General features: G+C 42.4%; 3 protein-coding genes across 3 annotated transcripts; all 3 read left to right on the forward strand.

Annotated features, from left to right (window-relative positions):
• Window positions 1–7,755: 7,755 nt before the first annotated feature.
• LOC117057685 (olfactory receptor 14A16-like) lies at window positions 7,756–8,712 on the forward strand. The gene has a single exon (XM_033168524.1). It carries the CDS (start codon window positions 7,756–7,758, stop codon window positions 8,710–8,712), a length of 957 nt encoding a protein of 318 aa, XP_033024415.1.
• A 7,037-nt stretch (window positions 8,713–15,749) lies between these two features.
• Window positions 15,750–16,739, forward strand: LOC117057686 (olfactory receptor 14A16-like). The gene has a single exon (XM_033168525.1). It carries the CDS (start codon window positions 15,750–15,752, stop codon window positions 16,737–16,739), a length of 990 nt encoding a protein of 329 aa, XP_033024416.1.
• Window positions 16,740–21,072: 4,333 nt separating this feature from the next.
• LOC117057687 (olfactory receptor 14A16-like) lies at window positions 21,073–22,029 on the forward strand. The gene has a single exon (XM_033168526.1). The coding sequence runs from the start codon at window positions 21,073–21,075 to the stop codon at window positions 22,027–22,029; it is 957 nt and encodes a 318-aa protein (XP_033024417.1).
• Window positions 22,030–27,501: the final 5,472 nt, after the last annotated feature.

A 27,501-nucleotide genomic window follows, 5' to 3' on the forward strand; every position in this document is an offset into this window, starting at 1 on the left:
AATGTGGGGACACAGGGCTGGTCTTCCATGTCTGCTAATAGTTGTCATGGCCGCTACATATTATCTCTTTTAATTTATATTGATGTTTTAAAAATGTATCTTATCTATTTGCTCTGTTTAGCTCTGTCTTATGCTGGGGTGGTTTCTTTATTATCAATGATGTATGCTTGCTTTTACTGGTGTTCTTCAGCTGGATGCAACATCATCCCATTAGTAGGAAAGCCATAGGCCAGAACAGGCTCTGCCACAACCTTGATATTATTGGCAGGCATCTTCCTGAAAGGTGATTCGGCGATTGTAAGGATCATCCCAAATTATCTCCAGGAGTCTCTGCCTACAGCCATGGGAAGCAGTGGTCAAGGAAGTTGCAAAGGTGCAAGGGGGGAGGGTGGGAGCAGGAGAGTGACAAGCGGCAGTGGAGGGGGGTGCTTGTGGCGGTATTGTGCGTACAAAAACAACAACGACTGAATACAGCAATGGCATACATTTTTCTCATTTTATGTTGCAGTATATTAATAAGTAAATAAAATGCAATGGGCTAAGGCGGTGAAATATTTTTTCTCTGCAAGAGAAAGCCAGCGCTCTGTCACAAAACCCACCCTGTAGATATTACATCCAGGAACTAAGATTTCCTGTGGTGGTGCCCTGGCATTTGGACTCACCCCCCACCCATTTAAATTAAATAGGATAGCAGCAGAAGTGAGAATGATTGCTCACACATCTGAAAGTTGGTGTCCTTGGCGGGGTCATGCACAGCACCCCCGATTGGCTGGAGACCCCCAGATGACCATGCTGGGTGACCTCCCCGCTTTATGACCATTGGGATTTCCCGCCAAAACCCTGGTTCAAACCAACCAATCTGTGGTACATAATTGTAGACTTGGTGGATAGGGTTTGATGTCTCTTTTGCTTTTATGGATTTGCAGTCTGCTGGTAGTTATCATGGCCACTACATGTTATCTCTTTCAGTTTATATTGATGTTTTAAGAATATTTCTTATCTATTTGCTTGGTTTCGCTTGGTTTTTATGCTGAGGTGGTTTCTTTATTGATGTACAGCCTGAGATCTCTGCATTAAGCATAGATGTAAATATTTTGCCTCCCATGTTTAACCATGTTTTCTTGCACCATTATAGCTTTTCAGCACATGTATGTGTAATCTCCCTGCAATTCATGCATGTTTTCTGGAGTTTTTAAGAAAGAAGGATTGTAGGATTAACTTCCTGTTTATCTATTAGCATGTGATGTTATTAATGGTGTATTTTTCTCAAGAGTCTTAAGTGGGAATAGTTGAGCTAATGCCATTACTTTTCAAAACTGCAACAGCAAGTCAATGGAACATACTAGCTATATTGTAACAATATTTCTGTGAAATCAAAAACTACTAAAATTGTCTTGCTCTGCTCTGTTCCTATCTGAAATTGGATTTCTTGTATTTAGCACTATCACAACATTAGGGTGATTTATCTTCACTGTTATAACTTCTGCATGGATCTTAACTGCTGTCCTCAAAATTCATTCTGAACAGTGGCATACTATTATTATCAACATCAACATCAATATTAACATTAATATTATTAATGGCATAATAGCTCAGCTGACCTGGATCTAGTCTTTTCTGTGATATACACTATTCTTCCACCCATGCTGAACCCATTCATCTATAGCATGAGAAACAAAGAGATCCAGGCTGCATTGTGGAAACAATTGAATTTTAAACAATTTCCTGACACTATTCCCAGATTTATTCTGAAATGTTTGGGATTTCCTTTTATAGCCCTTCCTAGGAGTTGAGATCTGCTGGGGTTGCCCTTCTTAGGGAGCAATCCAATATCCAAGAAGCAGGAATGAAAAGTATGCAGCAGAATCAATTGGTAGACACATTTGCTGTTGCCCCGTACCCCATATATATTATTTTGTTGAGTTTTGAAAAATTAAACCATTATTACAATTCGTAGTACTGTCACCTAGATACAATGTGAACAGGGTAATTTTGCTATTACAGCAATCCCTATCTGGCCCTTTCCGTATCTTGTTGGCATCTAACTATTATCAGCTAGGACCACTTATCATCCTGTTTTAGGTTGAAGGGAGATGGAGTCCAACAAAATATAAAAGGCCATTGGTCCGCGCTCATTAGACTACCGGAGTGCTACTTAAATGGCTTGGTTTTCTATTGTCATCTAAAAGTAATGCATGGTATTAACTTTTATTTTCCCTGTGTTGTTTTTTGTGTTGTTATTGGGTAAACCAAATGGAAAGGTATCCACTGTTTTACCATATGGAGTGGAATTATAGCTCAAAACATGTGGAAGGTTGATCTTTAGTGATTCTTCCTCAATTCAAAGCTCACCTCTTCTTCCTAAATGATTGATCAAGGTTGACCTTTGCGACTCTAGCTTCACCACTGACAACAGCCTAATGTAATTTAGGCTGCTGTGTCAATTTCACAATCAAGTGACAGTTTAGTGAAGCTCTGTGCTAAGGGTTTTCATTTGGAGTTAGCTGAGGAAACTACATGAAGCCCAGGGTGTTCATCTCTCAGGAGGGAAATAGATTGTTGTTTTTAGGTTGATTTAGGCCTGCAGAATGTAGTAGAAGCTACCTGCCTTAGAAAGTAGGAGCTACATTTAATTTTTTTTTATTTTACTACAGTTCTAAGTTCTGTATATTTTGCATATACAGGAAGGGTATCTTCAGGTATCATTAATGCAATATCATTTGCCAACAGGTAGCAATGTGCTCTGCTTTGAGGGTCCAAAGGACTGACTGATCCCCTGAAGGACCCAGTTGCAGAGATTCCAAAGGAAGATTCACAAAACACCTGAGTGATCAGTTCTAGTGCTTTATTATAAAGATATATCAAGAGACTTACATATAGAAATACAATGTATGAATGTAGGATTCCTTGCTGCTACACCTCAGATTGGACACTGAAGCAGCAAGCACCATGGCTTTGTCTGTGAGGGGCCAATTGGATATGGGCTGCTCTTTCGCCAAAACCAAAATGGGTTCTATCTTAATAGATCTCTGAAGTAGCAAGAGCCCAACAGTGTAGAAGAAAGGTTGAATTTATTGAGCAGAATAGGCCTTTATACCCACATTTAAAAAGTGCAGAAGCTTAAAGGTAAAGGTAAAGGGACCCCTGACCATCAGGTCCAGTCGTGTCTGACTTTGGGGTTGCGGCACTCATTTCGCTTTATAGGCCAAGGGAGCCGGCGTTTGTCCGCAGACAGCTTCCGGGTCATGTGGCCAGCATGACAAAGCCGCTTCTGGCGAACCAGAGCAACACATGGAAACACCGTTTACCTTCCCGCTGGAGCGGTCCCTATTTATCTACTTGCACTTTCGAACTGCTAGGTGGGCAGGAGCTGGGACCGAGCAATGGGAGCTCACCCCGTGGCAGGGATTCGAACCGCCGACCTTCTGATCAGCAAGCCCTACCCAAGAAGCTTACCCAAGATCAAATAAAGAGGCAGACAATAAATTCTTAACACAGAGGAACCAAGCAGCCAACAACACACACAAACACATCACACTCACACTATCCCAAACAAAACATTTAACCCAACAGCCAACATACAATAGTAGCCAACCAACTGAACCCCTCCTGCCAGCTGCAGGAGATCCAGGGGTTGCAGGGGCTATGCAGTACCAGCAATGCTCCAGGCAGCATTGTAGCTAGCTGCTTGTGTGCCAGGGGCAGCGCACGCATCCTCCAGCTGGGGGTGGGGCGAGCCGCCCATGGGGGTGAGGAGCACTGCATGGAGCCTCTCTGCCATAATCCCTCAGCTGTAGGGCAGCTGAGGGAGAGGCGGAGGGCAGACACAAGTCCCACACTGCCATTTTAGGCAGTGCGGACCCTGCAGGCACCCAAGCCACCTTGTCACTGCCAGGAGAGACACGTGGCTCGGGCACACTGCAGGCCCCACGGCAAGTGCCGGCCCCCGCAGTGTGGTGCTCAGGGACAGCTGCATTTCATTACATGTGTTGGCTGAACTAAAAAGTTTTGTGAGTCCAATTTTTATTTTTTATTTTTTTGAAACTCATATTTTTGTCATTTTGTCATCCCGCCACTGGCTCCAGGCAGACAAGGCTTAATGGCTTAACTGCCCCTACCTGGAGTGATTGATATTACTTTCACCTTGCTTGTCATGATCCAGGCCAGTAAAGCAGTTGAATCCCAGCTGGGCCATCCCCTAGGAACAGGAATGCTCCTGAAAGCATGTAAGTTGGTCATGCCTGTACTCTAAGCCTTAACCTGAATATCAAGGAAAAAAATGAGAAATCTGGTTCTCCCCTGGGAGAGCACGCGTTGCGGTGGGGGCTGGCAAACCACCTCTCTGGCAGCTGGGTGGGGTTAGCTAGCTGGCCACAGCTTCCATAGGACCCTGGGTGTTGCTGGGGTGAATTAAATGTTGCAATATCGTGATGGACAGCCCAGCGCCCTTTATATTGCTCTTCACACAGGGTGATCTTTCTCTTGGCTGCGTGCTTTGGATCACCCACGCTCCCTCCCTTTATTTTAGGCCTCTGCATTGAACTTGCAACTGCCAGTCATGGGGTCGTCTGCTTTGGGACAGGGGCCCAGTAGGAATTTTTCCATTTGGCTGATTGGCTGCTGCCATTTGGTTTTCGCCTACTGCAGTAGCAACTAGTCACAACTTGTAAGGTTGGCAGTTAGGCATTGGCTATTGTGTTGGTTACTGGTAGGGTGATGCCCCCCTCCAGAATGATGATGGTGTGCAGGGAATTCCGTTAATAGAATACAGGGGCTCGACATGCTTTTGTCCAAACCCCCGTTAGGGGGACAGGGCCACACAAGAGCCCCTGGGACCTCAGGGGAGAGAGAGGCTCTGACCCCTGCCTCCTTAACTCTCCCCAGATGGCAATCCACTCTCGCTGACCGAAAGTCAGCTCTTTCCCGGTGGACAGCTAGTCTGAACCAATGCCTACGCAACCACTCACATGATTTGTATTTGAATAAAGTTGTGGCCTAAATTATTGCCAAAAAACCAAACAAAATTATGTCTGAAGTGTGATTTTTTTGGGGTGGCTTGGGGACCTCAACACGCAATTAATTATAGATATTGCGAGGAATGAGGATGTTGCTTTTTTACATAAACCACAAATGCAACAAGTTACACACAACAACAACAACAACAACAACAACAACAACCTAGCAATAAGAGCCCAATTAACCACCCATCTTAGAGGCCTGATCCCCACTCCTGTCCATCTCTTAAATAATGGAATCACTGCCCGACAACCAGTGTGAGAAACGTGATGGAAAGAAGGGCAATTTTCAATTGTCAAAACCTGGCAGGATTTTCTGGGATGTGGGGGGAAGCTCCAGAAATCTTACAAAACTCCCCATTGTACTTGCAGCAAAATGATGTTCTTTAAAGAGAAAGTTCTAGCCTCACAGCACTTCCTGCAATGACATGATTGAAATATATTGAGATTAAAATAAAATAAAAATCCATCAGCCAGTTCATTGCTTTCATAAGGTAAGCATTACACAGCAAGCATTCCCGGACCAGCAGGTTTTTCACCAGAGATGCAGGGATTGAAGATAGTCAGGGAAGGGTATGGAAAGAAAACAGCACTACATGTGGATGACAACTATTATATCCTGTGATACTAGTGTTGCAAGAGTTGACACAGGGACAGAGCTGACATCTGCAGAGCCCACACCGTCTGGTCCCTTTGCCTACTCTACTGTATATCTCCCTAAAGTGGAGTTACTGCCAGACATCCAGCTTGAAAAGCCTCTGCGCTCCCAACTAACTCAACCAAAACTAAGGCTTCACAACAACAAGATAAGCATATATGATCTCATTTACAACTTCCATTAGTTAGTCCCAGGGTTATCTTCAATACCAAGATGTTGTTTACAGGTCTTCCAGAATATCACATCATTTGGTACTACATGCAAGAAATCCGCTGAGAAATCCTTTATTTTGTTAGGATATCTTAACTTTAATATGTCCTTCCTAATACACAAAAGCTCCATGCTGGTAAAGCAGCTGTTTCCATACAGGAACTCCAAGTTTAAACCTGGACATCAATAAAGAAATTAAAAACAATGATTGACATTGATCTTGCTCCAGTGAGTGGTCTTATGAGCTTAATCCTGCGAATTATCTATCTAAGTCTGTTAGGGAAACATTTAACAAAACAAAGGTCAAGAAAAAAGTCTCAGCAAACTTTTCAGATCAGGTGTGCAAGGCTCTTGGGAACATGTCTCCAAGAAAGCAAAGCAAAAAACAACATAAATTCTACCCCACAACCAAACACACACAAATACACACACAAACACAAATGCACAACGCACCCTGTTTAGGGACACATCGACAAACACACAGAAGACCCCATTTCAATAAACAATGAAAATGCTTCAGTGAACAGACAAAGGCAAACATTTCATTTATGCAAAAGCAAAAGGGAGAGATATTGCATCTACTGCATACAATATTTCCGAGGAAAGGTAAGTCAACAGTTTCTTATTTGTTTATCTATCCATCTTTATTTCAAAGTATCAATTTTCCCTCCTCATATTCTCTCATACTCAAAAGGTATATGTAAATATGAAAGTGGATTATATTTGTGGTTAATGCATAATCAAATATATGGTATCTAAGAGATACTATAAGCACATTTTATGTTCACATTTTGAAGCAAAATCATCACCTGACAGATAACAAATTTATTATGGCATATCCTTTTTGTGGGAAGAAGGATTGCAAACAGTGAGGTCAGTGGAATATGAAATGCAGTAAATGCAAATAATGAAATTTTTATTATATTGGTGGCAATTCACAGAACAGTTTCATATAAAAAACAAAAAAAACACCTGCTGAATCGGTAAGTTGTTTAAGGCATGCAATATGTTAAAATTCCACTGTTCTAATTCAGTCAACAAACCTCGTGCTGGAATGTAATACAGAGTTTTCATGTTATATTCAGCCTTTGAAGCCCATTTATTATTCTGTGCAGAGACTGGCCTGTTTGTCCAATGTAGAATTCAGAAGGGCATCTGATGATATATATTACATTGGAAGCAGGGCAGGTGAATGAAGCCCTGCTATTCTGGATAATACCATGGCAATGATATATATATATATAGTTCAACTATCCAAGGTGTTTGTGTGTGGAGAAAAGTAATGCTGTATAAATAGGACAGTGGGTTATACTTACATTATGAATGCAACATGGTAGCTGAGGGATATATTTATTTTTAATGTAAAAAAAGGCCTGAAATTCTGTGTGATTGCTTCCAGTGGTCTCATTCTCTTTGAAGACACCGAGATACATGATGCTGGGAACTCTGGTTCAGAGCCTTGTCATCTGTTGAAAAATAGTGCTAAGGAGCAAGTCCTGCGCACTTTGGATCACATTCTTGATTTTCCGGATAAGTCTTTTTCAGTTTTGTACAAAAAATTGTGTTACAGTGGAAGAAAGTATATTTTGGGGTAGGGAGCAGAGAGAGTGGCAGTCAAGAGTGAGGAAAGTATCATGTCAAGACTGCTTTTCTGAGTGATGGCAAGGAGACCAATTTTCCATTGTCAAACCCTGGCAGGATTTTCGGGGATGTGTGTCCCTTTTGACCCCACAATTCTATTATTGTAATCAGCATGATTTTATTTCCTCTGCACACAAGTATCAAAATAAATGGAGAATCACTTCTAGTATTCTTATGGGTTTTATTCTCTCTCTCTTTTATAGGTAACACACCTTTGTTTTCACATAGATAATGTCTAATCTGACTTCTACTTCTGGATTCCTGCTTCTGGAATTTTCTCAGGTCCGAGAGCTGCAGGTCTTACACTTCTTTCTGTTCCTAGCATTATACTTAATAATCATAATGGGGAATCTTTTGATAATTGTTGTGATAGTTCTTGACCATCGTCTGCATATACCAATGTACTTCTTCCTAATGAACTTGGCCATTTCTGATATTGGCTCAGTTTCTGTCACTCTACCCAAATCAATGTTTAACTTACTCATGAACAGCACTCACATTTCCTATTTTGAATGTGTCTCTCAAATTTTCTTCTTTTTAGTCTTTGAATGCTTTGATTTTGCAATCTTAATAATAATGGCACATGACCGGTATGTTGCCATTTGCAATCCGCTGCAATATGAACAAATCATGAATGAAAGAGCCTGTGTTCAGATGACCACCATTGCGTGGATTACCGGTGTTCTTTATTCTGGGTTACATACTGCTGGCACATTTTCAATAAACTTCTGTTCCAATAGTGTTGATCAATTCTTCTGTGAAATCCCCAAATTAATGAAATTGTCTTGCTCTGACTTATACCTAGTTGAAGTTGCATTTCTTGTATTTACTTATATCGCAGCATTGGGATACTTCATCTTCATTATTAAAACTTATGTGCGGATCTTCACTACAGTCCTCAAAATCCCTTCCAAACAGGGACAGCATAAGGCCCTCTCCACTTGCCTGCCCCACCTCCTTGTTGTCTCTCTGTATCTGTTCTCTGGATTGTTTGTTTATGCAACACCACACAGTAATATCTCACCTGACCTGGATCTAGTCTTTGCTGTGATATATGCTATACTTCCTTCTTTATTAAATCCCTTCATCTATAGCTTGAGAAACAAACAGATCCAGACTGCATTGAAGAAGCTATTGAATCTTAAACACTTGTGTGGCACTGTTCCCAAATTTGTTCTGAAAAGCTGAAATGTTGTAGAGCCCTGTCTGGAAGGTGAGATCTTACATTATGATGTAATTAGTGTCCCATCAGTAGATGATGTAGACCAGTGTTTTTCAACCTTTTTTGGGCAAAGGCACACTTGGTTCATGAAAAAAATCTCGAGGCACACCACCATTAGAAAATGTTAAAAAATTTAACTCTTTGCCTATATTGACTATATATAAAGTAATTTTTGAATTTTTCCCACGGCACACCAGGCAACATCTCGCGGCACACTAGTGTGCCACGGAACAGTGGTTGAAAAACACTGATGTAGACAGTGTGGGGACATGTGGGTGGGCCTGCTCCATGGTGGCTCCCCAACTTTGGAATTCCATTTCCCTTGAGATTTCACAGGCATTCATGCTGTTTTCTTTCTGATTTCACTTTAAAACAAGGTGTTTTTAAGGGGGGATTGCTATTGAATCCATGCTGAGCTGCTTGTTTTACTATTGTTTATTTGTTCTTGGTTTTAACTTGTGCGGATTGTATTCTGTTCTAGGTTCCTTGTTCTAAGTTCTGAAATAACTGGTTAGGATTAGCATATCCATATTTTAAATAAAAAAGAGTAATGTCCTTTTAAAATTAGAATATGCCTTTACCAGATTGTTAACCTTGCTTGTTAAAAAAATAAATAAATGTTGTTCTCTACCCATATTATTTCGGCAATGCTGCCTTGTATCCAGGACTCCCAACAGTTCCAGCCAGCAGGGCTTTTGGCTTCCTTTTTTTTTTTTTTTTTTTTGAAGGATTATAGCTTGAAAAATGAATGTGAATTTCCCTTAACATTTGCAGAATCTGAAATTTATACCATGAAATATGAAAATTGCTTTGTGGTTTTTTGTTTGCTATAATTATTATTATTTAGAAAAATACTCTTTAAATTTTAACTCCATCTTCTTCTTTGGCAATCACTCGTAGCAGAGTAAGATTGTCTCCCATAAACACCGTTTTAACAATATGTCTGTAAGTGACTGTGGAGGCCAATTCTGGATCCACATGTCCTTCCACAGTGGGGACATTGGTTTCTGGGAGGGAGTTGATCACGGTGTGGATTTGCCAAGGGTGCCTTCCTCTTAGCACTTTTCTCCCTTGCTTGTATACATTTGCCGAGCTCCTTGTCCACCAGGTTTCTCTTATGCACAGCAACCCAGGTCATGTGGGCAGGGAGGGGGGGTTAAAGTGATTTTTAGGAAGTCATTCGTTTGCACCAGGCGTCCTATTGGGAAGACCCAGTTTTCTGAGTGCAATTGGGGCAGCAGAGGATTCCTTTTGGTGTACCGACCTGCCCGTTGCACCAAGGATTCCCTGCCCGAGCTGCTTCAGGTCGTGGCAGATGTGTTCCTGGATACACCTACTTTGGTTTTCCTAGGGGATTTCAACATCCATGCTGACACGATCTTACAAGGGGCCGCTAGGGACTTTGTGGAAAGCATGGCCTCCATGGGGCTGTCCCTGAATAAGTTTGGCCCAACTCATAGCAGACGTGCCTTAGACCTGGTGTTCACCTCCATGGATGTTGGTGATCTGACATTAAGTAAAAGTGAAACAAAAGACGTGCCATGGTCAGATCACTTCCTGTTGCAGCTGGACTTCTCCACGACCCTCTCCCTTTGCAGGGAGGTGGGACCGATTCGGATGGCCCGCCTACGCCACTTAATGGATTCAAATGGTTTCCAGAGAGTGGTAGGGGATGTTTTATCCCATGTTGATGGCCTTTCAGCTGATTCCCAGGTGACCAGTTGGAATACGGAGTTAACCGGGGGTATTGAATGTCTGGCTCTGAAGCATCCTCTCCGATTGCACAGAGCCCGGACAGCCCCATGGTTTCCCCCGGAGCTGAAGGTGATGAAACAATCACTGAGACAGCTAGAGCACCGGTGGTGGAAAACTCACTCTGAATCGGCCCGGACACGGGCTAGAGCTCAACTTTCAGCCTACCTAGTGGCAATGGCGACAGCGAAGAGGACCTTCTTTCCCGTTTCTATTGCATCTGCAGTAAACAGCGGCAGGAGACTCTTCCAGGTGGTTCGCAATCTAGCAGAACCACCTTCGTTATCGGGGCCTGATAGGGACCCCAAGATCTCCTGCAATGCTTTCCCAAAGTTTTTTTTGCAGATAAAGTTGCTCAGATTCGGAAGGAGGTAGACTCCACCGTGGGAGCAGGGCTGGGGAGGGAGAGTGCCGGAGTCCTGTCTAGTCATGTTATATGGGATCAATTACAATCTGTTACCTCTGAGGATGTGGATAGGCTTCTTGGACGAGTGAAACCAACCACCTGTCTTCTTGATCCTTGTCCATCCTGGCTGATAAAAGCAAGCCAAGAAGGGCTGGGCGATGGGCTCTGTGGGGTGGTGAATGCATCACTCTGTGAGGAAGCCTTCCCAGGCCCACTGAAAGAGGCGGTCATTAAACCGCTTCTTAAATATATATATATATATATTTAGACCCGACCAATATGGCCAACTATCACCGAGTCTCAAATCTTCCATTCTTGGGCAAGGTGATTGAGTAGGTGGTTGCTGAACAACTCCAAGCACGCCTGGAGGATGCAGACCATTTGGATCCCTTCCAATTGGGATTCAGGCCTCACCACGGGATTGGAAACCCATCCAGATGGGCGGGGTATAAATATATTATTATTATTATTATTATTATTATTATTATTATTATTATTATTATTAACTGCCTCATTCCTTGAGTCAGAACAACTGAATCTGTATCCACCACCCATGTCCCGGTTTATGACTAGGGGCTTTCAGATTTCATGATCCTGCCGCCGTTACCATTTGCCGATTGCCATGGGACTTTTGGGGTTTGGGTTGCTCTTTTGGAAGAAGCCTGTGCGTGGATTTGTTTTATGTGTGTAGATCAGTGCACGCTGACCAATGCACAGTATTCGCAGTAGGGCTCTGTTCCGATGGCATGAAGTAGCCACGACAAACGAATAGATTCTTATCTGCTGCAGCCTTCATCCGCCTTCACAGCCATTGTAACACACTGCTTGTTATCATCCACCTGTTTTGTTGTTGAGGACTTCTTGGATCATTCTTTGTCTAGCTCCTTCCCTTTGACCTTACGGCCTTGGGTGACCCTGCTGGGAGTACGAGATTCCTGATGGCTTCGCTCACAAGGGTTATAGGAACACGCAAGCCCACTCACTACGACAAGGTGATGATGCAGTGAGTGGGTAAATTTTAACTATATACACACTGTAAACATGAAGACAGGACTTAACATATTTTCATATGGTGATACTATGTGGCTTAAGAGATAAAGATTTAATTTACCAGAAATTAAACACCCAATTGGTAGGTCCCTCGTTGCTGGGTGCAATCTGGCCAATGGGATGCAGTCTAAATCTATCGAGGGACCTATATATATCCATGCACGTGTCCCAGAGCTCCTTCTTTCGGTGCATGCATTCGGAACACCCACCCACCTCTCCTACTTTTAGGGCTTTGGGACTTGACCTGACTATGACGTCGTCTGTCGTCTGTCGTTGGGACATGGGCACGGCAGGAATTTTCCCCATTTGGCTGATTGGCTGTTGCCATTTGGGTTTCGCCTGCCACGTACCAAATCGTCACAACTTGTAAGGTTGCGTATAGGCACTGGTTCAGGTGATAGGGATGGGAGAACAGTCTCGCCATCCCTATGTGAAGGGTATTCCATTAAAGGAATCCAGGAACTCAACTTGGTTTGGTCAACCCCGAGAGGGGGTTGTGCCTGTGCCTGAGTCCAGGGGAGCATCTGGGGGAGTGGACATAGCCTGTACCCAGGCTTTCTACCCACCTCAGGTGTTCACCCTTGGCTGACCTACGATAGAGCTCTGGGTCAGAACTACCTGCAAGGGTGCAGGTAGCTAGTTGAACCAGAGCCTATGCAACCACTCACTTTCTGTAATCTATAAAGTTGTGGCCTAAATTCTGCCAAAAACCAAACTAAAATTTGTGCCAAGTGTGAATTTATTTAGTGGGGAGGTCTCTGGGTCTGAACACGCAAACCAGAATACAATCAGAATGGATCTCAGCAATGCTGTCTGCAAAATGCTTTGCAAGCATGTGTCAGTCGGCCTCAGTGCCATCCTCTATATTCTGTTGAGGAGATAGCTGTTATCTGAAAGCCCTTTCGTAATATGGAGCAGCTCCTTGCTGGCATAGAACCCCTGTACTCTTGAGTCTGAACCTGGACCTGAAGATATGAGAATGAATTAAAGACATTGCTCTAGCTCCCATTAGCTTATCAGTGCCAATTATCTAGGGTAAGGGAAATAATAATAAAGGCGAAAGAAGAAGAAGTATCAACAAAGCTTTCTCATTAGCTGCACTGTGCTCCTGGGAACACGTCTCCAAGAATCCAAAGACAGACATATAAATTCCTTTCCACAACTGAAAAACTGAAAAGCTATGCTGAAAGGCACAGAGTCTTGATTCAAATGAAGAATGGAAGTGATGCAATGAGGAGACAAATGCAAACACTTCACTGATCCAGCTGGAAGACAAATTGCATCTACTGTTGATACTACACAGTGCTTTTTCTGGGGGTACTCAAGGACATGAAGTCCTGAAAGCTCCCCCCCTCCCAATTTTTAAATTGTAGCACTTACTGTAGCAACTTCATGGTGAGTACCAGTACCATTTTTTCTTTAAAAAGCACTGATAATATGTATGAGGAAAAGTAAATAAACAGTTTCTTATTCCCACCCTCCTCCTTCTCATCACCCTCAAGCCCATTCTCTTGTCTCTTTGCTCATTCATCTTCCAAGCACAATTTCTCAATCTTTTACTTTCCCCTCAGATGCTCATGACAGACTGAAGACACATTATGAACAGAATGAGGTAGCTGAGATATATATGGAGAGAGAGAGAGAACAGAATTAATAAATAAATAGCCCAACTTGCTTGAAACCAAATGTGCTTGCTTGCAGTGTTTGTGAGACTCTTTGAGGACAGGGTTTTAGAGTAGCAAACCTTCCTGGAATGAGCAATTAAAATAATTTGAAATGTTGTTTTCTAACTATGCAAAAGACCATTTGCACTTGTAACAGTGTGGGGTCTTTGAAGACAAGGTTGTGTCTCAGCAGCACTTCCTGGAATGACCCTGTCACATCATCGTTTCAGGAAAGGCTGCCAGGCTAGAAGCCAGTTCTGAAACATGTTTTGATTTTTTTTATTTAGATTTTTATTTTCCTCAGGAATATCAGCCACCTCATTACGTTAACAAAGAAGTCACAAAATAAACGTGCACGTACACACACCATTTATATGAAGGTCTTACAGCCCTAGCAAAAGAGGCAGAAAAAAATGATGCATGTTGCAGACAGCGGTTTTGGCAGTAGAGGGGGGAGAAAGCAGCACAAATTGTGGATGACATGTTTAGATCATGTAACAACACTGCCAAAATAGCCTTTGGGAAAGAGTTGGCATCTGGATTGACCACAGGGCCTATACCTTGTGTCAATATCTCTGTTCTGTAGCCTGTTGTTGCTGGTTGGGGTGCTGGTCTTAGAAAACAGACTCTCCAAGTGTCCGTATTTTCCAGGGATGTCCCTGATTTAGAGAAGCCATATCAGTTTCTTATTTGATCTGAGAATGTCCCACTTGTCCTTATGATGTCCCTATTTTCACTGGAGAAGTGTTGGAGGGTATGGTAGGATGTCCCCCTTTCACTGGAGAAATGTTGGAGAGTATGGAGCCGTCTAAAGGCCATCCTGTATTTTTTAATGTTTAATGTTTTATTATGTTTTTTATATATATTGGAAGCTGCCCAGAGTGCTGGGGCAACCCAGTAAGATGTGTGGGGTATAAATATTAAAATTTTCATTATGGAGTGGGATGTCCCTATTTTCATCGGAGAAATGTTGGAGAAAGTGCAGGTCTACCCTCAGGGAGCTGTGTGAGTATTATCACCTGGGAAGTACAAGTGAAATCAAGAGGAGTTAGTAGGTTTCCCATATAAGGCGGGTCTCATATCTCCAGTATGTAGTTGCACTACAGGTATATTGTCGAAAAGGTGCATGTCTTCCATGGATTGGTTTAGGCTAAGATTGGTGGTGGGGTGTAATTGCTGGTGGTATAGCCTACATGACCCAGGTCTCAAAGGTCAAAGAGCAAGGTATCTCAGGCAGATGAGAGACTATGGTGGGCAGTAACTGAAAAAGTGTTGTTCTAAGCCAGTCATGAGGATGCTAACCCAGTGTTTTTCAACCTTTTTTGGGCAAAGGCACACTTGTTTCATGAAAAAAATCACGAGGCACACCACCATTAGAAAATGTTAAAAAATTTAACTCTGTGCCTATATTGACTATATATAAAGTAATTTCCCACGGCACACCAGGCAACATCTCGCGGCACACTAGTGTGCCGCGGAACAGTGGTTGAAAAACACTGTGCTAACCTACTGCATGAAAATGCGTCGTCGTCGTCATCATCTAAGTTCCCAAGGTAGTATACAACAATATAAAAATACCATATAAAAATCACTTTAAAAAATTTCAGTTTGGAAAAAGATGTGCAACCCAAGATATGTGAGTGTGCATGTGAATATATATTGTATGTGTAAAGAACTAGGGTAAAGATTTGTGCCTTCAGTATATGGTGTAAACTCTAACAATGGAAGTGAAAAATTCACCTTTTTAAAAAATGGTTTCTACAAAAAAAAAAAAAAAATACCCTCCACAAAAACAGTCCCATGAACTTCTAAGCATGTTGGAACTAACAAGGGTGGCCCCTTTGCCCATCTTTTCTCTTGTGTCCCAAAGCTTTTCCTACATTCAAGATGCATGGATGACATCCATTTTGTTGTACTGTGAGGAAAATGTTGAAGGGGCAACAGGGTTATCACAGTCCTCCCTACATGAAGCACACATTTCATGGTGGATTGCAGTACTGCCCATAATATTAAGAAATATGAATTTAAATTATCTGCATACTAGCATTAAGTAAAATGGAGAGTCAGTTCTGATATTTCATGGGATTTTCTCTCACTCACAGGTAGCACACAACTTTGTGTGACATGCAAAATGAATAATCTGACTTTCACATCTGGATTTCTGCTTCAAGAATTCTCTCAGATACGAGAAGTACAAATACTACACTTCTTTCTGTTCCTTGGACTATACTTGATAGCGGTAATTGGAAATCTTTTGATCATCTTTGTAATAGCCCTTGACCATCACCTGCATACACCAATGTACTTCTTCCTCATGAACTTGGCAATTTCTGATATTGGCTCAGTTTCTGTCATTCAACCCAAATCCATGGTAAATTCCATCATGAATAACAGCCACATTTCTTATGCTGCATGTGTCACTCAAGTTTTCTCCCAATTGTTTTTTGGGTGCTCTGATTTAACCGTGTTAACCATAATGGCACATGACAGGTATGTTGCCATCTGTAATCCACTGCAATATGAAGTAATTATGAACAAAGGGGCCTGCATTCAGATGACCACCATTGCATGGATCACCAGTATTCTCTATGCTGTGCTACACACTGCAGGCACATTTTCAGTTACCTTCTGTTCCAATCGTGTTGATCAATTCTTCTGTGAAATACCTAAACTACTAAAATTGTCTTGCTCTGACTTATATCTAGTAGAAGTTGGACTTCTTGCATTTAGTTGGATTTCTGTGTTGGGCTGCTTTGTCTTCATCATTGTAACTTATGCGTGCATCTTGACTGCAGTCCTCAAAATGCATTCTGAACAGAGACAGAATAAGGCTTTCTCCACTTGTTTTCCCCACCTACTAGTTGTCTCTGTGCTTGTGTCCACTGGATTCTTTGCCTACATCAGACCACCTAGTAATAGCTCATCTGGCCTGGATCTAATCTTTTCTGTGATATACACTATTCTTCCACCTATGCTGAACCCATTCATTTATAGCATGAGAAACACAGAGATCCAGGCTGCATTGTGGAAACAATTGAATTTTAAACAATTTCCAGATACTATTCCCAGATTTATTCTGAAATGTTTGGGATTTCCTTTTATAGCCCTTCCTAGGAGTTGAGATCTGCTGGGGTTGCCCTTCTTAGGGAGCAATCCAATAAACAGGAATGAAAAATATGCAGCAGAATTGTTTGGTAGACACATTTGCTGTTGCCCCATACTCCATATATATTATTTTGTTGAGTTTTGAAAAATTAAACCATTATTACCGTTCATAGTAGTGTCACCTAGATACAAAGTGAACAGGGTAATTTTGCTATTGCAGCAATCCCTATCTGGTCCTTTCCATATCTTGTTGGCATCCAACTACTATCACCTATGACCACTTATCATCCTGTTTGGGGTTGAAGGGAGATGGAATCCAACAAAATATCAAAGGCCACTGGTCCCCCCTCACTAGGCTACCGGAGTGCTACTTAAATGGCTTGGTTTTCTATTGTCATCTAAAAGCAATGCATGCTATTAAAGTAACAGCATTTATTTTTCCCATGTTGTTTTTTGTGTTGTTATTGGGTAAACCAAACAGAAAGGTATCAACTGTTTTACCCTATGGAGAGGAGTTAGAGCTCAAAACATCTGGAAGGTTGATCTTTAGTGATTCTTCCTCAATTCCAAGCTCACCTCTTCTTCCTAAATGATTGATCAAGGTTGACCTTTGTGACTCTAGCTTCACCCCTGACAACAGCCTAATGTAATGTAGGCTACTGTGTCAATTTCACAAGCAAGTGACAGTTTAGTCAAGCTCTGTGCTAAGGGTTTTCATTTGGAGTTAGTTGAGGAAACTCCTTGGAGCCCAGGGTGTTCATCTCTCAGAAGGGAAAGAGATTGTTGATTTTAGGTTGATTTAGGCCTGCAGAATGTAGTAGAAGCTACCTGCCTATATTATATTAAGTTTGGAAAGTAGGAGCTACATTTTATTTTTATTTTACTATAGTTCTAAGTTCTGTATATTTTGCAAATACAGGAAGGGTATCTTCAGGTATCATTAATGTAAACATGCAAAATGGTGTTCTCAATTATATATGCAATATCATTTGCCAACAGGTAGCAATGTGCTCTGTTTTGAGGGTCCAAATATAGACTAGGGCAAAGGATTGACTGATCCCCTGAAGGACCCAGTTGCAAAGATTCCAAAGGAAGATTCACAAAACACCTGAGTGATCAGTTCTAGTGCTTTATTATAAAGATATATCAAGAGACTTACATATAGAAATGCAATGTATGGATGTAGTATTCCTTGCCACTACAACTCAGATTGGACACTGAAGCAGCAAGCACCATGAGGGTCTATGAGGGGCCAATTGGATATGAGCTGCTCTCTCGGCAAAACCAAAATGGGTTCTATCTTAATAGATCTCTGAAGTAGCAACAGACCAACAGTGTAGAAGAAAGGTTGAATTTATCGAGCAGAATAGGCCTTTATACCCACATTTAAAAAGTGCAGAAGCTTACCCAAGATCAAATAAAGAGGCAGACAATAAATTCTTAACCCAGAGGAACCAAGCAGCCAACACACACAAACCCATCACACTCACACTATCCCAAACAAAACATTTAACCCAACAGCCAACATACAATAGCAGCCAACCAACTGTACCCCTCCTGCCAGCTGAAGGGAGACCCAGGGGTTGCCGGGGCTATGCAGTACCAGCAATAGCATTGGCCTGCATCAAGAGTGCCTCTTGTCTGGCTCAAACCCTGCAGTTTTTATCAGCTCCAGGCAGCGACATAGCTAGCCGCTCGTGTGCCGGGGGTGGTGCACACATCCTGCAGCTGGGGGTGGGGCAAGCCGTCCATGGGGGTGGGGAGTACTGCATGGAGCCTCTCCGCCATCATCCCTCAGCTGTAGGGCAGCTGAGGGAGAGGCAGAGGGCAGACAAAAGTCCCACTCTGCCATCTTAGGCAGTGCGGACCCTGCAGGCACCCAAGCCACCTCGTCACTGCCAGGAGAGACACATGGCTCAGGCACACTGCAGGCCCCACAGCAAGTGCCGGCCCCCGCAGTGTGGCGCCCAGGGACAGCTGCATTTCATTACATGTGTTGGCTGAACTAAAAAGTTTTGTGAGTCCAATTTTTTTTTTGAAACTCTTATTTTTTTCATTTTCTCATCCCCCCAAGTGATGACACCCGGGGTGGTCCACATACTCTACACCCTGCTTCCTCCGCCACTGGCTCCAGGCAGACGAGGCTTAATGACTCAACTGCCCCACCTGGAGTGATTGATACTACTTTTACCTGGCCTGCAAGTCCATGATCCTGGCCAGTAAAGCAGTTGAATCCCAGCTGCGCCATCACCTAGGAACAGGAGTGCTACTGAAAGCATGTTAGTCGGTCATGCCTGTACTCTAAGCCTTAACCTGAACATCAAGAAAAAATGAGAATTAATCATAGATATTGTGAGGAATGAGGATGTTGCTTTTTCACATAAACCACAAATACAACAAGTTACACACACACACACACACACAGAGAGAGAGAGAGAGAGAGAGAGAGAGAGAGAGAGAGAGAGAAACCTGGCAACAAGAGCCCAATTAACCACCCAGCTTAGAGGCCTGATGCCCAATCCCGCCCATCTCTTAAATAATGGAATCACTGCCAGGGATGTGGGGGGAACCTCCAGAAATCTCAGAAAACTCCCCATTGTGCTTGCAACAAAATGAGATTCTTTAAAGAGAGAGTTCTAGCCTTATAGCACTTCCTGAAATAACCATGACATGGTTGAAACATATTGACATTAAAGTAAAATAAAAAATACGTCAGCCAGTTCATTGCTTTCATAAGGTAAGTATTACACAGCAAGCATTCCCGGACCAGCAGTTTTTTCAGCAGAGATACAGAAAAAAGAATGTCTCTTTTTCCATGGTTTAAAGATAGTCAGGGAAGGGTAGGGAAAGAAAACAGCACTACATGTGGATGATAACTAATATATCCTGTGATAGCAGTGTTGCAAGAGTTGACACGGGCACAGAGCTGACATCTGCAGAGCCCATAACATCTGGTCCCTTTTTCTACTCTACTGTATATCTCCCTGAAGTTGAGTTACTGCCAGGCATCCAGCTTGAAAAGCCTCTGCGCTCCCAACTAACTCAACCAAAACTAAGGCTTCACAGCAACAAAATAAGCATATATGATCTCATTCTACAACTGCCATTACTTAGTCCAAGGGTTATCTTCAATTCCAAGATGTTGTTTACAGGTCTTCCAGAATATCACATCATTTGGTTCTACATGCAATGGGCCTCAGAGAAATCCTATATTTTGTAAGGACACCTTAACTTTAATATTAATACAGAACAGCTCCACGCTGGTATAGCAGCTGTTTCCATGCAGGAATTTCAAGTTCAAACCTGGACATCAATAAAGAAATTAAAAATAATGATTGACATTGATCTCGCTCCAGCGAGTGGTCTTATGAGGTTAATCCTGCTAATTATCTATCTAAGTCTGTTAGCGAAACATATAACAAAACAAAGGTCAAGAAAAAAGTCTCTGCAAACTTTTCAGATCAGGTGTGCAAGGCTCTTGGGAACATGTCTCCAAGAAAACAAAGCAAACAGAAAACATAAATTCTACCCCACAACCAAACACACACACCCTGTTTAGGGACACATCGACAAACACACAGAAGACCCCATTTCAAATAAACAATGAAAATGCTTCAGTGAACAGACAAAGGCAAACATTTCATATATGCAAAAGGAAAAGGGGGAGATATTGCATCTACTGCCTACAATATTTCCGATGAAAGGTAAGTCAACAGTTTCAAAGTATCAATTTTCCCTCCTCATAGTCTCTCATCATCCAAAGGTATATGTAAATATGAAAGTGGCTTATATGTGTGGTTAATGCACAATCAAACGTATGGTATCTAAGAGACACTATACGCACATTTTATCTTCACATTTTCAAGCAAAATCATCATTCTTCTGACACCTGAAAGACTAACAAATTTATTAGGGCATATCTTTTTGTGGGAGGAATAATTGCAAACAGTGAGGTCAGTGTAATATGAAATGCAGAAAGTGGAAATAATGAAATTTATATTATATTGGTGGCAATTCACAGAACAGTTTCTTATTAAAAGAAACAAAAACCTCCTGAATTGGTAAGTTGTTTAAGGCATGCAGTATGTTAAAACTCCACTGTATCACGTCCAGACTGCTTTTCTGAGGGATGGAAAGGAGACCAATCTTCGACTGTCAAAACCTGGCAGGATTTTCTGGGATGTGGGTCCCTTTTGACCCCACAATTCTATTATTCTAATCAGCATGATTTTCTTTGCTCTGCACACAAGTATCAAAATAAATGGAGAATCACTTCTAGTATTCTTATGAGTTTTATTCTTTCCTTCTCTCTCTCTTACAGGTAACACATCATTTTTTTCACATACAGAATGTTTAATCTGACTTCTACTTCTGGATTCCTGCTTCTGGAATTTTCTCAGGTCCGAGAGCTGCAGGTCTTACACTTCTTTCTGTTCCTAGCATTATACTTAATAATCATAATGGGGAATCTTCTTATCATTGTTGTGATAGTTCTTGACCATCGTCTGCATATACCAATGTACTTCTTCCTAATGAACTTGGCCATTTCTGATATTGGCTCAGTTTCTGTCACTCTACCCAAATCAATGTTTAACTTACTCAAGAACAGCACTCACATTTCCTATTTTGAATGTGTCTCTCAAATTTTCTTCTTTTTAGTCTTTGAATGCTTTGATTTTGCTATCTTAATAATAATGGCACATGACCGGTATGTTGCCATTTGCAATCCGCTGCAATATGAACAAATCATGAATGAAAGAGCCTGTGTTCAGATGACCACCATTGCGTGGATTACCGGTGTTCTCTATTCTGCGTTACACACTGCTGGCACATTTTCAATGAACTTCTGTTCCAATAGTGTAGATCAATTCTTCTGTGAAATCCCCAAATTAATGAAATTGTCTTGCTCTGACTTATACCTAGTTGAAGTTGGAATTCTTGTATTTTGTTATATCGCAGCATTGGGATGCTTCATCTTCATTATTAAAACTTATGTGCGGATCTTCACTACAGTCCTCAAAATCCCTTCCAAACAGGGACAGCATAAGGCCCTCTCCACTTGCTTTCCCCACCTCCTTGTTGTCTCTCTGTATCTGTTCTCTGGATTGTTTGTTTATGCAACACCACACAGTAATATCTCACCTGACCTGGATCTAGTCTTTGCTGTGATATATGCTATACTTCCTTCTTTATTAAATCCCTTCATCTATAGCTTGAGAAACAAACAGATCCAGACTGCATTGAAGAAGCTATTGAATCTTAAACACTTGTATGGCACTGTTCCCAAATTTGTTCTGAAAAGCTGAAATGTTGTAGAGCCCTGTCTGGGAGGTGAAATCTCACATGGTGACGTAATTAGTGTCCCATCACTAGATGATGTGCACAGTGTGGGGACATGTGGGTGGGCCTGCTCCATGGTGGCTCCCCAACTTTGGAATTCCATTTCCCTTGAGATTTCAGAGGGATTCATGCTGTTTTCTTTCTGATTTCACCTTAAAAAAGGTGTTTTTGAAGGGGGATTACCATTGAATCCATGCTGAGCTGCTTGTTTTACTATTGTTTATGTGTTCTTGGTTTTAACTTGTGCGGATTGTATTCTGTTCTAGCTTCCATGTTCTAAGTTCTGAAATAACTGGATAGGATTAGGATATCCATATTTTAAATAAAAAAAAAGTAATATCCTTTTAAAAATTAGAATACACATTTACCAGATTGTTTACCTTGCTTTTAAAAATAAATAAATAAATGTTGTTCTCTACCCTTATTATTTTGGCAATGCTGCCTTGTATCCAGGACTCCCAACAGTTCCAGCCAGCAGGGCTTTTGGCTACATTTTTAAAGGATTACAGCTTGAAAATGAATGTGAATTTCCCTTAACATTTGCAGAATCTGAAATTTATACCATGAAATATGAAAATTGCTTTGTGGTTTTTTGTTTGTTTGTTTGTTGTTGTTGTTGTTGTTTAAATTACTCTTTAAATTTTAACTCCATCTTCTTCTTTGGCGATCACTCGTAGCCGAGTAAGATTGTCTTCCATAAACACTGTTTTAGCAATGTGTTTGTAAGTGACTGTGGAGGCAAATTGTGGGTCCACATGGCCTTCCACAGTGGGGACATTGGTTTCTGGGAGGGTGTTGATCATGGTGTGGATTTGCCAAGCATGCCTTCCTCTTAGCACATTTCTCCCTTTCGTGCATACAGCTGCTGAGCTCCTTGTCCACCAGGTTTCTCTTATGCACAGCAACCCAGGTCATGTGGGCGGGGAGGGGGGTTAAAGTGATTTTTAGGAAGTCATTAGTTTGCACCAGGCGTCCTATTGGGAAGACCCAGTTTTCTGAGTGCATTTGGGGCAGTACAGGATTCCTTTTGGTGTACCGACCTGCCCGTTGCACCAAGGATTCCCTGCCCGAGCTGCTTCAAGTTGTGGTGGATGTGTTCCTGGATACACCTACTTTGGTTGTCCTGGGGGATTTCAACATCAATGCCAACATGACCTTACAAGGGGCTGCTAGGGACTTTGTGGAAAGCATGGCCTCCATGGGGCTGTCCCTGAATACTTTTGGCCCAACTCATAACAGACATGCCTTAGACCTGGTGTTCACCTCCATGGATGTTGGTGATCTGACATTAAGTAAAAGTGAAACAAAAGAATTGCCATGGTCAGATCACTTCCTGGTGCAGCTGGACTTCTCCGCGACCCTTCCCCTTTGCAGGGAGGTGGGACCGATTCGGATGGCCCGCCTACGCCACTTAATGGATTCAAATGGTTTCCAGAGAGTGGTAGGGGATGTTTTATCCCATGTTGTTCGCTTTCAGCTGATTCCCAGGTGACCCATTGGAATACGGAGTTAACCAGGGCTATTGAATGTCTGGCTCTGAAGCATCCTCTCTGATTGCACGGAGCCCGGACAGCCCCGTGGTTTCCCCCGGAGCTGAAGGTGATGAAACAATCGCTGAGACTGCTAGAGCATCGGTGGTGGAAAACTCACTCTGAATCGGCCCGGACACGGGCTAGAGCTCAACTTTCAGCCTACCTAGTGACAATGACGACAGCGAAGAGGACCTTCTTCACCGTTTCTATTGCATCTGCAGTAAACAGCGGCAGGAGACTCTTCCAGGTGGTTCGCAATCTAGCAGAACCACCTTCGTTATCGGGGCCTGATAGGGATCCCAAGATCTCCTGCAATGCTTTCCCAAAGTTTTTTTGCAGATAAAGTTGCTCAGATTCGGAAGGAGGTAGACTCCACCGTGGGAGCAGGGCTGGGGAGGGAGAGTGCCGGAGTCCTGTCTAGTCATGTTATATGGGATCAATTACAATCTGTTACCTCTGAGGATGTGGACAGGCTTCTTGGACGAGTGAAACCAACCACCTGTCTTCTTGATCCTTGTCCATCCTTGCTGATAAAAGCAAGCCAAGAAGGGCTGGGCGATGGGCTCTGTGGGGTGGTGAATGCATCCCTCTGTGAGGGAGTCTTCCCAGGCCCACTGAAAGAGGCGGTCGTTAAACCGCTTCTTAAAAAAAAAAACAACAACCATATTTAGACCCGGCCAATATGGCCAACTATCACCGAGTCTAAAATCTTCCATTCTTGGGCAAGGTGATTAAGTAGGTGGTTGCTGAACAACTCCAAGCACACCTGGAGGATGCAGACCATTTGGATCCCTTCCAATTGGGATTCAGGCCTCACCACGGGATTGGAAACCCATCCAGATGGGCGGGGTATGAATAAATTTATTATTATTATTATTATTATTATTATTATTATTATTATTATTATCTGCCTCATTCCTTGAGTCAGAACAACTGAATCTGTATCCACCACCCATGTCCCGGTTTATGACTAGGGGCTTTCAGATTTCATGATCCTGCCGCCGTTACCATTTGCCGATTGCCATGGGACTTTGGGGGTTTGGGTTGTTCTTTTGGAAGAAGCCTGTGCGTGGATTTGTTTTATTTGTGTAGATCAGTGCATGCTGACCAATGCACAGTCTTTGCAGTAGGGCTCTGTTCCGATGGCAAGAAGTAGTCACGACAAACTAATAGATTCTTATCTGCTGCAGCCTTCATCTGCCTTCACAGCCATTGTAACATACTGCTTGTTATCATCCACCTGTTTTGTTGTTGAGGACTTCTTGGATCATTCTTTGTCTAGCTCCTTCCCTTTGACCTTACCGCCTTGGGTGACCCTGCTGGGAGTACGAGATTCCTGATGGCTTCGCTCACAAGGGTTATAGGAACATGCAAGCCCACTCACCACAACAAGGTGATGATCCAGCGAGTGGGTAAATTTTAACTATATACACACTGTAAACATGAAGACAGGACTTAACATATTTTCATATGGTGATACTATGTGGCTTAAGAGATAAAGATTTAATTTACCAGAAATTTTAGTGAAACAACATTAGCCACAACACCCAATTGGTAGGTCCCTCGTTGCTGGGTGCAATCTGGCCAATGGGGTGCAGTCTAAATGTATCGAGGGACCTATATATATCCATGCACGTGTCCCAGAGCTTCCTCTTTCGGTGCATGCATTCGGAACACCCACCCACCTCTCCTACTTTTAGGGCTTTGGGGCTTGACCTGACTATGACGTCGTCTGTCGTCTGTCGTTGGGACATGGGCACGGCAGGAATTTTCCTCATTTGGCTGATTGGCTGTTGCCATTTGGGTTTCGCCTGCCACGTAGCAAATCGTCACAACTTGTAAGGTTGCGGATAGTTCAGGTGATAGGGATGGGAGAACAGTCTCGCCATCCCTATGTGAAGGGTATTCCATTAAAGGAATCCAGGAACTCAACTTGGTTTGATCAACCCCGAGAGGGGGTTGTGCCTGTGCCTGAGTCCAGGGGAGCATCTGGGGGAGTGGACATAGCCTGTACCCAGGCTTTCTACCTACCTCAGGTGTTCACCCTTGGCTGACCTACGATAGAGCTCTGGGTCAGAACTACCTGCAAGGGTGCAGGTAGCTAGTTGAACCAGACCCTATGCAACCACTCACTTTCTGTAATCTATAAAGTTGTGGCCTAAATTCTGCCAAAAACCAAACTAAAATTTGTGTCAAGTGTGAATTTATTTAGTGGGGAGGTCTCTGGGTCTGAACACGCAAACCAGAATACAATCAGAATGGATCTCAGCAATGCTGTCTGCAAAATGCTTTGCAAGCACGTGTCAGTAGGCCTCAGTGCCATCCTCTATATTCTGTTGAGGAGATAGCTGCTATCTGAAAGGCCTTTCGTAATATGGAGCAGCTCCTTGCTGGCATAGAACCCCTGTACTCTTGAGTCTGAACCTGGACCTGAAGATATGAGAATGAATTAAAGACATTGCTCTAGCTCCCATGAGTTGAACAGTCCCATTAGCTTATCAGTGCCAATTATCTAGGGTAAGGGAAATAATAATAAAAGCGAAAGAAGAAGAAGTATCAACAAACCTTTCTGATTAGCTGCACTGTGCTCCTGGGAGCACGTCTCCAAGAAACAAAAGACAGACATATAAATTGCTTTCCACAACTGAAAAACTGAAAAGCTACGCTGAAAGACACAGAGTCTTGATTCAAATGAAGAATGGAAGTGATGCAATGAGGAGACAAATGCAAACACTCCACTGATCCAGCTGGAAGACAAATTGCATCTACTGTTGATACTACACAGTGCATTTCTGGGGGTACTCAAGGACATTAAGTCCTGAAAGCTCCCCACCTCCCAATTTTTAAATTGTGGCACTTACTGTAGCAACTTCATGGTGAGTACCAGTACCATTTTTTATTTAAAAAAGCACTGATAATATATATGAGGAAAAGTAAATAAAAAGTTTCTTATTTCCACCCTCCTTCTTCTCATCACCCTCATCACCATTCTCTTGTCTCTTTGTTCATTCATCTTCCAAGCACAATTTCTCCATCTTTTACTTTCCCCTCAGATGCTCATGACAGACTGAAGACACATTATGAACAGAATGAGGTAGCTGAGATATATATGGAGAGAGAGAGAGAACAGAATTAATAAATAAATAGCCCAACTTGCTTGAAACCAAATGTGCTTGCTTGCAGTGTTTGTGAGACTCTTTGAGGACAGGGTTTTAGAGTAGCAAACCTTCCTGGAATGAGCAATTAAAATAAATTGAAATGTTGTTTTCTAACTATGCAAAAGACCATTTGCACTTGTAACAGTGTGGGGTCTTTGAAGACAAGGTTGTGTCTCAGCAGCACTTCCTGGAATGACCCTGCCACATCATCGTTTCAGGAAAGACTGCTAGGCTAGAAGCCAGTTCTGAAACATGTTTTGATTTTTTTATTTAGATCTTTATTTTCCTTAGGAATATCAGCCACCTCATTACGTTAACAAGGAAGTCACAAAATACATGTGCACGTGCACACACCATTTATATGAGGGTCTTACAGCCCTAGCAAAAGAGGCAGAAAAAAATGATGCATGTTGCAGAGAGCGGTTTTGGCAGTAGAGGGGGGAGAAAGCAGCACAAATTGTGGATGACATGTTTAGATCATGTAACAACACTGCCAAAATAGCCTTGGGGAAAGAGTTGGCATCTGGATTGACCACAGGGCCTATACCTTGTGTCAATATCTCTGTTCTGTAGCCTGTTGTTGCTGGTTGGGGTGCTGGTCTTAGAAAACAGACTCTGCAAGTGTCCGTATTTTCCAGGGATGTCCCTGATTTAGAGAAGCCATATCAGTTTCTGATTTGATCTGAGAATGTCCCACTTGTCCTTATGATGTCCCTATTTTCACTGGAGAAGTGTTGGAGGGTATGGT

Source organism: Lacerta agilis, chromosome 14 (assembly GCF_009819535.1).
Source record: "Lacerta agilis isolate rLacAgi1 chromosome 14, rLacAgi1.pri, whole genome shotgun sequence".
NCBI lineage: Eukaryota > Metazoa > Chordata > Lepidosauria > Squamata > Lacertidae > Lacerta > Lacerta agilis.